The sequence below is a fragment of the Hakea prostrata genome, chromosome 9 (genome assembly GCF_041222555.1).
Source record: "Hakea prostrata isolate BN-2017 chromosome 9, UWA_Hpros_2, whole genome shotgun sequence".
Classification (NCBI taxonomy): domain Eukaryota; kingdom Viridiplantae; phylum Streptophyta; class Magnoliopsida; order Proteales; family Proteaceae; genus Hakea; species Hakea prostrata.
In genome coordinates, this window is record NC_142608.1 from 49957124 (window position 1) to 49969834 (window position 12711).

Below are 12711 nucleotides of genomic sequence, written 5' to 3' on the forward strand. Positions count from 1 at the left end.
AGAGGGTGAGGGGATTTCTGGCTGGGTGAAGGTGGGATTGTGGTGGTTGATCCTCTTCTATTTTTATTTAGTTTTTCTTTTTTTCTTTTGTGGTGGGCGATTTCTGACAGAGTGGTGCTAGTGGTGGATGCTTTCCAGTAGGATGGCTTGGTGGGACTAGTGGTGGATGATTTCCGGTAGCATGGCTCAGTGTGGGCATGGGGGGATGTAGGGGATTGGATGTATGGTAGGAGAGAAAATGGTACATTAACAATTTTATCTCTTTTGATTTTACACGAGAATATTTTGGTCATTTAACCGGTGAAGTTAACTAGTCTTAGTAGTGTTAGTTTCCCTTTTGACTCAAATGTAATTTTAGAAACATTAGGGAGGTAATATGAGTAGTAAAATATTATAAAAATCATCAACATGATCTCCAATGTATTTAAAGTGGTAGAATTTTATATATACATTTATTTATGTGGCGATTCACTACTCTCACTAAGGAGCAGGCAAGCATCTCATCGATACAATTCCATCCAAAAATGAGCAGCCTAGGAATTTGCCATGCACGGATGCTTGGCTTCTACGTATTTAGATGTTATTCCTTGTAACAACTCAATTACTCATTGCTTCTGTTTTTTACCCAGAAAAAAAGATGGTGCCTTCTTCCTTGAAGACTGCAATTTGATTCAGATATTTATAAAAGGGTCGGGCCAGAAGAGAAATGTAAATCTAACAAGAAGAAGGTGTGCGTCAGAGCAGTATGAATCCCATCAATTCTCTTTAGCTCCATAATGTTTGCAGACTATTAACTCAAATCCCTGTGGTAATGATTCCAGGAACCTAGTGGTGAACTTGTTTTTATCACCAACACTATCGAGCAGATATGTCAGTCAGTGACACTTCATTTATCGACTTTTTTTCCAACTGATTTGTGGATAGACCTGAAGATCCACCAAAGCTGCCATCCCTACCCAGTATAAATGCTGTTGATGTAGGCTGTGGAAGAGAGGCAGAGTTGCTATTGAGCATGAGAACAACAGTGGCCATTGTGGGTCTGTTTGATACGTTTTCTTGAACACATAAAAGTCCAATGTGAATGCATCTAATCACTTCAGATCTATCGTAGTTTCCTCTCAGATTTGGATCTATCAATGACAAAGCTGATCCTTGCGACCATTTCATCCACGCCTACAACAATATATCAACACAGACAGGTCAATTAGCACAGACTATCTGTATTTGCATACAAATGGCACAAATAGATAGACTTCAGATTTACTCAATTGGTTAAGAGTGTTTTTTGCTTACATAGTTCAGAAGGCCACCTTCCATGCTTCCAGTTAATTGATCTGAACTTTTGTTTGTTCGGCCACTCACGATCTCTAATAGTAAGACCCCAAAGCTGAACACATCTGTCTTAACTGAGACTTGCCCATGCATTACATACTCAGGTGCCATGTATCCACTGTATTTCATTTAGCATTATTAATTAGCCTCAAAGTTTAGAGGATGGCTAGCTATAAGTTAATAATTATGTTTGTGTTAAGTATATCAAATTATAATCCTTAATCTGGCATTCTCAAAAATTTCATGTAAAGCTTCTAACAACAGTACGACCATTCAAAGAGCTTAAACTTACTATGTTCCAACAACCCTTCTGGTTCTAGCTTGAGATTGGTCAGCTAGAAAGAACCTTGCCATGCCAAAGTCTGCGATTTTTGGATTCATTTTCTTATCCAACAAAATATTGCTGGCTTTCATGTCTCGATGAATAATCTTTATTTGAGAATCTTCATGAAGATAAAGAAGCCCTCGAGCAATCCCTTCAATGATATTATAACGTTTCTCCCAAATCAGTTGTAATCTTTCAATTGGATCTATATACATGCACATGAGAAAAAAAGTACAGAATTAAGACTCAAATCATGTAATATGCTTATCAATGTCAAATCATACAGTAGTTATTTGTGAGTATCACCATCAAGTTCAAAGGAAGGAAAGAGAGCCAAACCAAAAATGAAGTGGTCAAGACTTTTATTTGGCACGAATTCGTAGATGAGCACTTTTTCCTGTCCTTCAAGGGAAAAACCAAGAATCCTGACAAGGTTCCTATGCTGCAACTTGGCTGCTAATTTAACCTCATTCATGAATTCTATTTGGCCTTGTTTAGAAGTTCTTGAGAGCCTCTTCACAGCTACAATTTGTCCATTCAAAAGGTTTCGTCCCTGAGTATAAAATTGAAGTTAAGAGATATAGAATGTAATGTTATCAATGTTCTATTTTAGTTATCTTCATGTATTTGAAAGTGAATACTATAGTTAAACGTAAATTATTGAATAAGAAATATCAAGTAACCTTGTAAACAGTTCCAAATCCTCCTTCGCCGAGCTTATTTTCAGCTGAAAAGTTGTTTGTCGCAGCCTTTATTTGATCAAAGCTGAATTGTATGCAGTCACCACTCGTAATCTCAAATTGATCACCTTCATTCAAGCAATATAAGCAAATTAATATTTCACACCAATAGCAATTCAATTAAAATAGATGGTTGTTATCTCAATAAATTTTCTAATGATAGCAAAATTATAAGCCATATTTTCTTACATTCAGCTTTGAGCTTCCTCTTTCGAATACGTCGATAGTGGACTGAGATTATAATAATTACAATAAATATCACAACATTAACTACAACCAGGATAATGATGAGTTGAGTTGAACGTCTCCCTTTACCTGCATAACTCAAAAGTAAACTTTTATGTTAACTTCATATTGATTCAAACATTTTTACCCAAAAAAAAATATTGATTCAAAGATCTGGGTGATCTGAACACGATTCACAGTCATTATATCCCGAAACCAGATATTCTGATTTTGTAAGATGAATTCAGATCCTTTTCATCCAAACCTTTCATCCATCCGATCCGACTGACCGTTGGATGAATGATGCCGAGTGCAAAGACTAAAACAGAGTCAGTCCGTCTAGAAACCGAACCAAACCTTTTGAAAATGGACTGATTCCATTTTGCCGTTTCTATAGGGACTAATTCCCATTTTAACCTTTGCATCTAATGGTTACCATCCTCTCTGTCCACCAATAGTCAGACAGAGTGGACCGACGAGAGACTTGGATGGAGAGGATCTGGATCCTATGCAAGATTGGACTTCATCAATAACACGGAGAAAGTATAACAAAATGTAAAATAAAATTTCATTGCAGCAGAGAGATACATACCAGTGGTGACTGTTGAATTTGTGGATGGAGGAGTTGCAGGAGGTGATGGAGTTATTTCATAGAAAGGGCTGTTGAATTCGTACCTTATATTACAACTGGGTTTAAGAATTCTCCCACCTTGCTTCGGATAGAGCAAGTTTGGAACATCGAGATCGATACTATCAGTCAAGCAAGAATTGCAGGCTTTCAAAGTTATATCAGGAGTGCATTGCACTAACCCATAAATATTATCAAAGCCTGTATAGTAGCCCTGTTCACCAGCTGCATAGTACTTCGGAGTAGCTACGAAAGAACCATTAAGAGCTTGATTCATAAGCCTATGCAACAAATCCGCCACAGTTTGATTATACTGATCCAAGTTGGCAAGATTATTTGGAGCAGGAGCTTCAAAGAATGGTTCTTGTTGCAAAACTGAGAAGAAGGATTCGTTTGCATAGCGCAACATACAATTATCATAATAAGCCAGTGCTGCTGTGTTGTTGGGACAAAGTGGTTTGATCTCTGCACTGGCCGTCTCTACGCAGGTTTGACAATCTTCGGATGTGAGATCACCTCGACAGAGAAAGAGACCATAGATCTTATCTGAACCATCACCGACGGTGGTGTTGTAGAATCCGGTGCCGGAGGTAGAATTAGCATTAGAAGATAGAGATCGGAGGAGAAGGTCGAGGTTGGGTAAGTATTTGGTGCTGTGTGAGGTGAGATTAGTATATGAAAGATAAGAACAGGAGTATCTAAGGGGATCGGCAGTGATGTTAGTGGCCAACATGAGAAAGAGAATAGGAGAAAGGAAGAGGAAGCGTAGTCTTGTGCAAGCCATCACTTGTTGAGAAGGTGTTGATGAGGTAGGAATCTGAAGACCGACATCAGTTCTTTTAAAGTGAAGTCTGTGTGAGATTGGCAACAACAACAAAAAAAAAAAAAAAAAAAAAGTCTGTGTGAGGCGGCTGGTGTTGTTGGGAATTTTTAATCTGTTCATTTCCTTACCAATTTAATTTATTAAATTACATTAATTTATGCAAGTAATCTACAGGTCATGAGATAAAATAGAAATAGTCAATGGAAATAATTGTCAGCATCCAGCGTATTCAAAGTAGTGGAATGTATCTTCTACACACACACACACACAAAAAAAAAAAAAAAAAAAAAAAAAAAAAAAAGAAAAAAAAAAAAAAAAAAAAATAGTGGAATGTATCCCACAAAAAAAAAAAAGTCATGTACTCGTAATAGACATTTTATTAAAAAGCAAAGAACTACCGAGAAAAGCACCCCGTTGACAAAACACTACATAACCAGGGATCGGATAACAACTATGTTGTTTTACTTGGAATAGACAGAGCCTTCCTAGTTAGGGAATCTGCCAACCCATTGGCATCTCAACAAATATGAAAGTCAGCTCATGACGTTGAATCCATGGTTATAAAAAAGGGTATAAACAAAACACTAAATAGAATCCATGAACAAATACTCATAGAAATATAGAGGGTTTTTTTTATTGGTGATCCTTTAATTGTGGGTGAAAATGAAGGCCCCTCTCTTTAAATACTAATAGAATGAGTAACTAAGAAGAGTTGGTTTTACCACTAGAATATATTATATATGCCTCAATGGGAGTCGAACCTATGACTACAAAATGGTGTTGGTCTTACCAAATTCTGCATTGATGATTTTTCTTCTCTTTCCTTCACTTTGCTTGTCTCCTCTTCTAGGGGACCACTTTTCCCCTTTGCAGTATCATTAGAGAGTCAACTTCAGCGCCCAAAGACATGTGAACGGTGTGAATCTGAGTACCCTAGCAGAGGCAGAAAAAAACGAAACTCTAGCAGAGGCGGAGAGGCTCGCCTAAATTTTAGTACTCTTTGCCTCCCCTGTTTCTCTTCCACTTCCTCTGATCTCCTCTCCGTATCAGATCTCCTCACCACCTCCCGCCCCCTGTTCCTCTTCCACTCATCCGTCTCCTCTTCCGCCTCTCCGTCTCCGATCTCCTCTTCCGCCTCCCGCCTCTCCAGTCTCCGTCTCCTGCCTCTCCGTCTCTAATCTCCTCTTCTGCCACATGCCTCTCCGTCTCCGATCTTCGTCTCCTCTTCTGCCTTTCCGATATCCTTCTCCTCTTCCACCTCTTCGTCTTCGATCTCCTTCTCCTCTTCCGCCTCTTGTTTTTTTTTGCTCGGACACTCAGATCTGTAGCTTTTGGCTTCGATCTGTTTGTGTTTCTGGCCGATCTCTCTCCTTAGTTGCAACACTTCTTTTTCCCTTTCTTCAGTTTTAAATAATGAATAATTTCTTTGGTTGCAGCGATCGTTGGTGCACACCGCCGATTAACTCCAAAGCTAGATACAAGTTCTTTAGCAGCAAGCTTGAATGCCTCTACGGCAGCGCCGGATGGCAAGTCCGACCCTCCTCCGCACTTTTGATGTTACCATTGCGACAACCGAACAACTTTTGTGTCCGCCCTTGAGGCGTGTTGTGTGTCCGTGTCCGCCCTTGAGGCGTGTTGTTTGTCCGCCCTTGAGGCGTGTTATGTGTCCGCCTTTGAGGCGTGTATTTTGTTTTCCTATGTGGGTGCTGATGCTTATTTGGTGCTGCATTTGTTGAAGCTTTCTTTCTAAGGGTAAATTTGGCTTGACCCATCCCTTACTTAGGATGACCCTGTCTATTGCATGTATGACAGTTTGGTCGCTTTTCGCTCTTTGGTTCGGTTTGAACCTTATGTTTTCATGCAACTATGTGTCTATACTTTTCTTTCTTTAACGAATGAAGTATTGTTTACCAAAAAAAAAAAAAAAGTATCATTAGAGAATCCAAAAAAGGGGCAACTTTCTCCACCACAAAAACAATATGGAAACTCTTCATCCGCCAGCGCATCAATTTCAGAGGACTACTGTAATACCCCCCATATTTCTAACCCGAGATCCATATTCCAGGTCCGAGAACCCGAAGGTCTAGTCGGGTGAACTTGTGGAGTATCCGGATTGAAGCCCATGATCCATACCCAGGACCCATGGATCTGGATCCTTTATCTGAAGATCCTGCCTTGGTTGAAGCTGGGAATTCTAGAAGTCAGGTGTTGTTCAGAGATGTCCGGAATGAAGGTAAGATCTCCCTCATCTCTTAATTAGGGCTAAGTTGGCGTTGGGTATCAAGCCCCTAGTAAAAGCACCCTTGTATGGCAAATTACATGGGGGCGATTACTAGTGGCGGTCGCACAACCTAAGCGACCGGCCCAAGCGACCGCCCGGTCTGTTTTCGGGGATTTTGCCCTATGTTGCCCCCTGACTTCTATAAAAGGCAACCTCCGTCTAATTAATGAATACTTTATTCGTGGTTGCTTATTTGGGAGGTTAGACGGCTGCGGGGAAGATCCGAAAGAGTCTCTGGAGTACTGACAGTGACTTGGAAGATCAGTTATTTTCTTCTCTAGCTCTCTGGCGTGAGGTAATGAACTAACCCTTCGTTCTTTACTCTCTTTTCTCCGTTAGATTGGTTTTACCCTTTTTCCCTCGTCTTTGTGATTACCCCCTTGGATATTTTTACTCTCTTTTTTTTAATCTACTTGAGACGGAATAACCGTAAACGGAACCCTGCTTCCGTGAGATGGTTAATCCAATCAAGGAGAGGGTTATGGGTAATCTGTTGATGGTAATGGTTAATTTTCTCTCACCCTTTTGGCTTAGGGAGTGTTTAATTCGAGACTTAGGTCAAGATTACTCGAAATCCGGATTGAAATTGAGTAATCAGAAGCCTGAGTTTCGGATTGAAACTAACTGTTTTTGGGGCGGTCACTAGTGGAGGTCGCTTAACCTAAGCGACCGGCACAAGCGACCGGCTAGTAAACAGTGATCAATTGGATTTCGGTTCTGATTCAAATTGATTCATGTGACTTATATATTCTAATAACCCTGTGTTTAGGTGATTACTGTTTAAAAGAAAAGTCTACTAATAGTTACTGGATTCCATTTTACGGACGTTTCAGTTATATGCAAGTAAGGACAGTCTATCTTATCTATCCACATATACTTGAACATGTTAATCTAATAGTTGTTAGTCTTAATTTCTATTGTTATATGCTGCTGTAGTTGTATTTAATTCTAATATACTACTGCTGTTTGCCTTGATTTCATAATTACCTGGTGAATTGTGAATGTTATATGATTATGGTAATTGGTATATGGTTATGATAGTTGGGGTGTTCCTTTTGGGATATCTTGGCTGATGTTATCAGGAGGCTGTGGAATGGGACACATGCCTGCTGATACCTTCAGCACTATCATGATTAATTGATGACATTGTTAGGATGAGTATAGATTGCATGGCTAGATACCCCACATGCTACTACCCTTTCGGTAGGGGGATTGAAACCGAGTGACCCGTGATGACAGTGATGTGACTTGGTGGTCCACTGTTGGTCATGAAATGGTATGGTTGCATATGTTAGGGTTGGGCTCATGGATGTCCAAGGACCGGACCGGGTGTCGTGAGGAATCATGAGAGCATCCGCCCCAATAATATGTGGATGACCATAGGGTTAAAGAGTAGAGTCCAACAGAGGTAGCCAGTCCGTGAGGATTCTTACTCCTAGGATGCGAAGGATACTGAACCGAGTTGGTTGGTGCCATAGGGGATGTATCTGGACTTCATGTAGACATGTAACCATTATGACCTTGCATTGGATTAGAAACCCCGACATGCGCCAGTACTCATTACCAATGGTCGTGGTGAGAGAGTGTGGACTTAACCCCTAACCATGCATGGTTTGTGAGCCAGGTGTGGACTTTCCCTTTTTCCCTGGATCCCTACAGAGGTAACCAGTCCTTGCCGGATCAGAGTGATGAGACTTACCCAGAGGAGGGCTGGTGTTTATTCTTGAAGCATGTCAACTGTTAGAGACTTGCATAGTTAGAAATCATAGCATCATTCATATTTTGCATTTATTCATATTACTGTTGTATTATGGCATTTTTGGATGATGGATGAGATATATGATTGTTTCTTACTGAGTTCTTTAGAACTCATTCCTTTATTCTTTGTATGTTTTTAGCCTATACAGAAGAAGGATTTCTAGCTGAAGATGGGCTGGTTTCCTATGAAGGAACCATCCTGTTTGAAGAAGATGTGGCACCGCCAGTGGGAGATGGAAATAGCATGTGCAGGAGTTCCTGCGGGTGCATGGAGTGCGCTTATCGCACCGGTTGATGGTCAGAGGAGAAAGGTGGTCAGGCAGTTCGCACAGAGATTGGAGAAGAATTGGAGGACCCCTCACCTTATTAAACTGGAGTCTAAGTTCATTGAATTAGAAAAGCAAACTGGAAAGAAACTGATATAAATACTTTTGAATTATTCCGCTGCCCTCATTTTTGTTTTATCCTTTATTCTTTATTTCTTTCCTTTGATATTGGAGTATTTTGGACTCCTATAATTCATTTAATTCAGTTATTGAATATTTTTTGCTCTTGATTATCTATATTTGTCTTAAATATTGTTGATAGACTAAAACCTTGGATCTTGTGACGGATCGCACCCACGGGTTGTCAGGCGGGTAACCGAGACCGACGAGTGGGGTGTGACAACTACGCTATGGAAACTTTCCACCATAGAAACGATGAAACTAAAATAATCTAGAGGGGCAGAGAGATAGAGGAAAAGGAAAAGCCTTTTCCCTCCTTTCTTTCTTTAGTTTTCTTCTTGTGAAATTTAGTTCTTTCAAAAGTAAGCTTCTGATTCGGTTAGGTCACTCAAGGACAGCAATTAACGTTGTAAAAAATGCTTACAAAAAGCTTTTCTACCCCTGTTCTTGGTTCCCTCCACTCTTACTCTGAAAACCCCCATCAAGGATTTCAAGAATAGCTCCAACAACAACAACAAACACCCATCGGGTTCTGATTATTCTCTGAAGAAAATCTCATTCTCTCTTGATCGCCACCCTCATTTCAGTGCCTTCTCCTGCAAATCATCTCCAAATTTCTCACTACCTTCTCTGAACTCGAGAAGCCTAAGACCGATTTATGGGGTTTTTCTTCATTTGATGCAGCTTCTTGATCTCAGCGAGAATAAAGAAAACCCTAATAAAAAACAATAGATTTGAAAATTGACTGTTGAAAAACACCCAACAACAAATTTTATGGTTGGTCACATCCTTAAGCAAACCGTGGATCCATGTAGTTCATCTGTTGGGACAATTGCTTATATGAGCTTTGAAATGATCAACACAGAATTAAACCATGGTATTTATGATGGAAACGCCGGAGATATTTGGAGCCTCAACATTCCTGATTGGTGCCATTCTCATGGGTTGCACAACTTGAACATCAAGAATTTCAAAAATTTCTAATGATCTAAGCTCACTTCCAAGTGATTGACTCTGAGAATTTCAGAGGAAAAAACATAAAGGAGATAGAGATCTCTGAATTTAATCGACCAATTTAGTCTCGGAAGACTGCAGTTTGAAACTCAAAATAAGAGAAATCTATTTTAAGAATGAACAGCGACTAGGAAAATAGTTTAGGAAATTGATATAGGAGAAGTTAAAAAGTTCAGGGTTCATCGAACCCATTGAATGCCCGACTTGGCTGGCCAATGTGATGATGGTCAAGAAGTCAAATGGAAAATGGAGGATGTGTACCGACTACACAGACCTCAACAAAGCTTGCTCGAAGGATTGCTATCGTCTACCCCGAATTGATCTTTTAATCAATGCTATGACCGGATATGAAACTGTGAGTTTCATGGATGCTTATTCGGGGTATAATCAAATCCTAATGAGTCGGGAAGATGAATAGTTTACAGCTTTCATGAATGACCGTGAGAGTTTCTACTATAAATTTATGTCATTCGACTTGAAGAATGCAGGAGCAACCTACCAATGGGCAGTGAATAAGATTTTCAAAGATTTGATCGGGAAGAATATGGAGGCTTATGTTGATGATATGCTAGTGAAAAGCGTAGCATAGTCGAGGCATATTGTTGACCTAACATTGGTATTCTCGGTACTACGCAAATACCAAATGAAGCTGAATAAAAAAAAATGCGATTTCGGTATATCCTCGGGAAAATTCTTGGGATTCATGGTTTCTCAAAGGGGGATAGAGGCTAATCTAGCCAAAATACAAGCTTTGATCAACATGGAGCCTCCAAAGACCGTTCGGGAGGTACAATGCTTAACAGGAAGAGTTGTAGCTTTAAATCGTTTTATATCACAATCGGGAGACAAGTGCCTACCATTTTTCAAAGCCTTGAAGGATTTGAAAGGAAACAAAGAAGCACGATGGACTGACGAATGCCAAAAGGTGTTCGAAAACTTGAAGGTCGTTCTCAGGAGACCACCTCTCTTATCCCGACAGGAGAAAGGTGAAACTTTGCAAGTTTACCTAGCAACATCTCATTCCGCTATAAGCGTAGTACTCTTTTGGGAAAAGGAGAGAAGGCAATGGCCAATTTATTATTTACTCCTAGATGCAGAGACCAGATACTCACTGATCAAGAAGCAAGCATTAGCTCTCATGGTGGCAGCCAGAAAGTTAAGGCCTTATTTTGAAGTGCATCCAATAGAGGTATTAACCACTTTTCCCCTGAAAAAGGTTCTTTATAAACCTGATTTGTCTGGAAGAATGGTGGCGTGGTCGGTTGAGCTTGGTGAGTTCCAAGTAAAATTTAAATCACGATTGGCAATAAAAGCCCAAGCATTGGTGGACTTTGTCATAGAAACCACAACGCCATTAGAGGAAGAAACTGAACCAGGTATCCCGACCATGTGGGAAGTCTACGTGGATGGTTCAAGTAACAAGCACGGAGCTGGAGTAGGAGTTTTACTTAAAAGTCCAGGAGGCTTTATTATTCGCTATGCCCTAAGATTCACATTCGAAGCAAGCAACAATGAAGCAGAATACGAGGCCTTTATAGCAGCACTTTGCTTGGCTAAAGCTTTGGCAATAGAAAAAATAACTGGTTTTAGTGACTCCCAGCTTATTGTCAATCAAGTGCAAGGAGAGTATGGTATCAAGGAGCCTCGGTTGCAAAAATATCAGGAGATCATACAAGCATTACGGAAAGAATTCAAAGATCTGAAGGTGTGTCAGATCCTAAGGAAGGAGAACACAATGGCGGACAAACTCTCAAGATTAGCTAACGCTAAAGAAAAGACACTTGAACTGTCAGTTTACATTGAAGAATTGGCATTCCCAAGCAATCAGGTGCAGGAGGTTTCATATATCGAAACCAAACGATGCTGGATGGACTCGATCGTGGATTATATTTTGGACGATAAGTTTCCTGAGGATGCAAAAGAGGCCAGGATGATCCAGGTACGAGCATTAAGATTCATGAAGCAGAATGGAAGATTATATAGAAGATCTTATTTTAGACCACTGCTCAGGTGTTTGGGGTCTGAAGGATCCAAAAATCACTTTAGTAGAGGTTCATGAAGGAATTTGGGGGGTGCATATGGGCGGTCAGGCCTTGGCACACAAAATCATGAGGCTCGGGTTATATTGGCCAAAAATTCAAGAGGTTGGGAGGGAATATGTACGCTGTTGCAGCAACTGTCAAATTCATGCAACAGTGTCAAAGAAGCCTATAGAGATCCTAACATCAATTTTGGACCCAATCCCATTTGCGATGTGGGGAATTAATATCATGGGAAAGTTCACCAAGGCATCTAGTGGTGAGGAATATCTCATCGTGGCAATCAACTATTTCACCAAATGGGTAGAAGCAAACCCTCTGGCAACAATCATTGAGAAGAGGGTGGAAAAGTTCGTGTTGGAATCAATTATTCACAAGTCCAGGATCCCAAAAATCCTTGAAACTGATCACGGGACACAATTTGATAATCCACAATTCGAGCAATTCTACAACACCTATTTGATCGAACACCGAATGTCATTAGTGGCATACCCTCAGAGCAATGGCCAAGTAGAGGTGATGAATCGAATGTTGTTGGACAGAATGAAGAAAAGACTCGAATCCGACAAGGCCCTATGGGTGAAAAACTAGTACATATATATATATATATATATATATATATATATATATATATATATATATATATATATATATATATAATGTTTTGAACCAACAGGCTTCGGTTGAAAAGCCGAATGAGACCTTCAAACACCTAGAAAAATTTTTAAGGAATTTTATAGGTAAAAGGCTTCAGTTGAAAAGCCGAATGAGACTTTCGAATGCCTAGAAAAAGTTCTAAGGAATTTTAAAAGTAAAAGGCTTTGGTTGAAAAGCTAAATGAGACCGTCAAAAGCCTAGAAAATATTCTAAGGAATTTTACAGGTAAAAGGCTTCAGTTGAAAAGCCGAATGAGACCTTCGAAGGCCTAGAAAAAATTCTAAAGAATTTTATAGGTAAAAGGCTTCGGTAAAAAAATGGTTATTCATATATACATTGAAGGGCCAAAGAGGAGGCCAACCTTTACAAAGTTAAAGATGCTTTTGTATCTCAATCACAGGATGCAAAGACAGATGTCACCAAGCCTAGCTTCTTCGTTTGGT

General features: G+C 39.8%; 2 protein-coding genes across 2 annotated transcripts; one reads left to right on the forward strand and one right to left on the reverse strand.

Moving 5' to 3' along the window:
* Window positions 1-694: 694 nt before the first annotated feature.
* Window positions 695-4045, reverse strand: LOC149005428 (cysteine-rich receptor-like protein kinase 8). Its single transcript, XM_089168327.1, has 7 exons — window positions 3215-4045; window positions 2587-2712; window positions 2341-2465; window positions 1997-2210; window positions 1625-1862; window positions 1294-1450; window positions 695-1173 (listed from the first exon to the last, which is right to left on the reverse strand). Exons 1-7 carry the CDS (start codon window positions 4032-4034, stop codon window positions 856-858), a joined length of 1998 nt encoding a protein of 665 aa, XP_089024453.1. The 5' UTR covers window positions 4035-4045; the 3' UTR covers window positions 695-855.
* Window positions 4046-10959: 6914 nt separating this feature from the next.
* Window positions 10960-12202, forward strand: LOC149005429 (uncharacterized). The gene is made up of 2 exons (XM_089135896.1): window positions 10960-11511; window positions 11600-12202. Exons 1-2 carry the CDS (start codon window positions 10960-10962, stop codon window positions 12200-12202), a joined length of 1155 nt encoding a protein of 384 aa, XP_088992022.1.
* The last annotated feature ends 509 nt before the right edge of the window (window positions 12203-12711 follow it).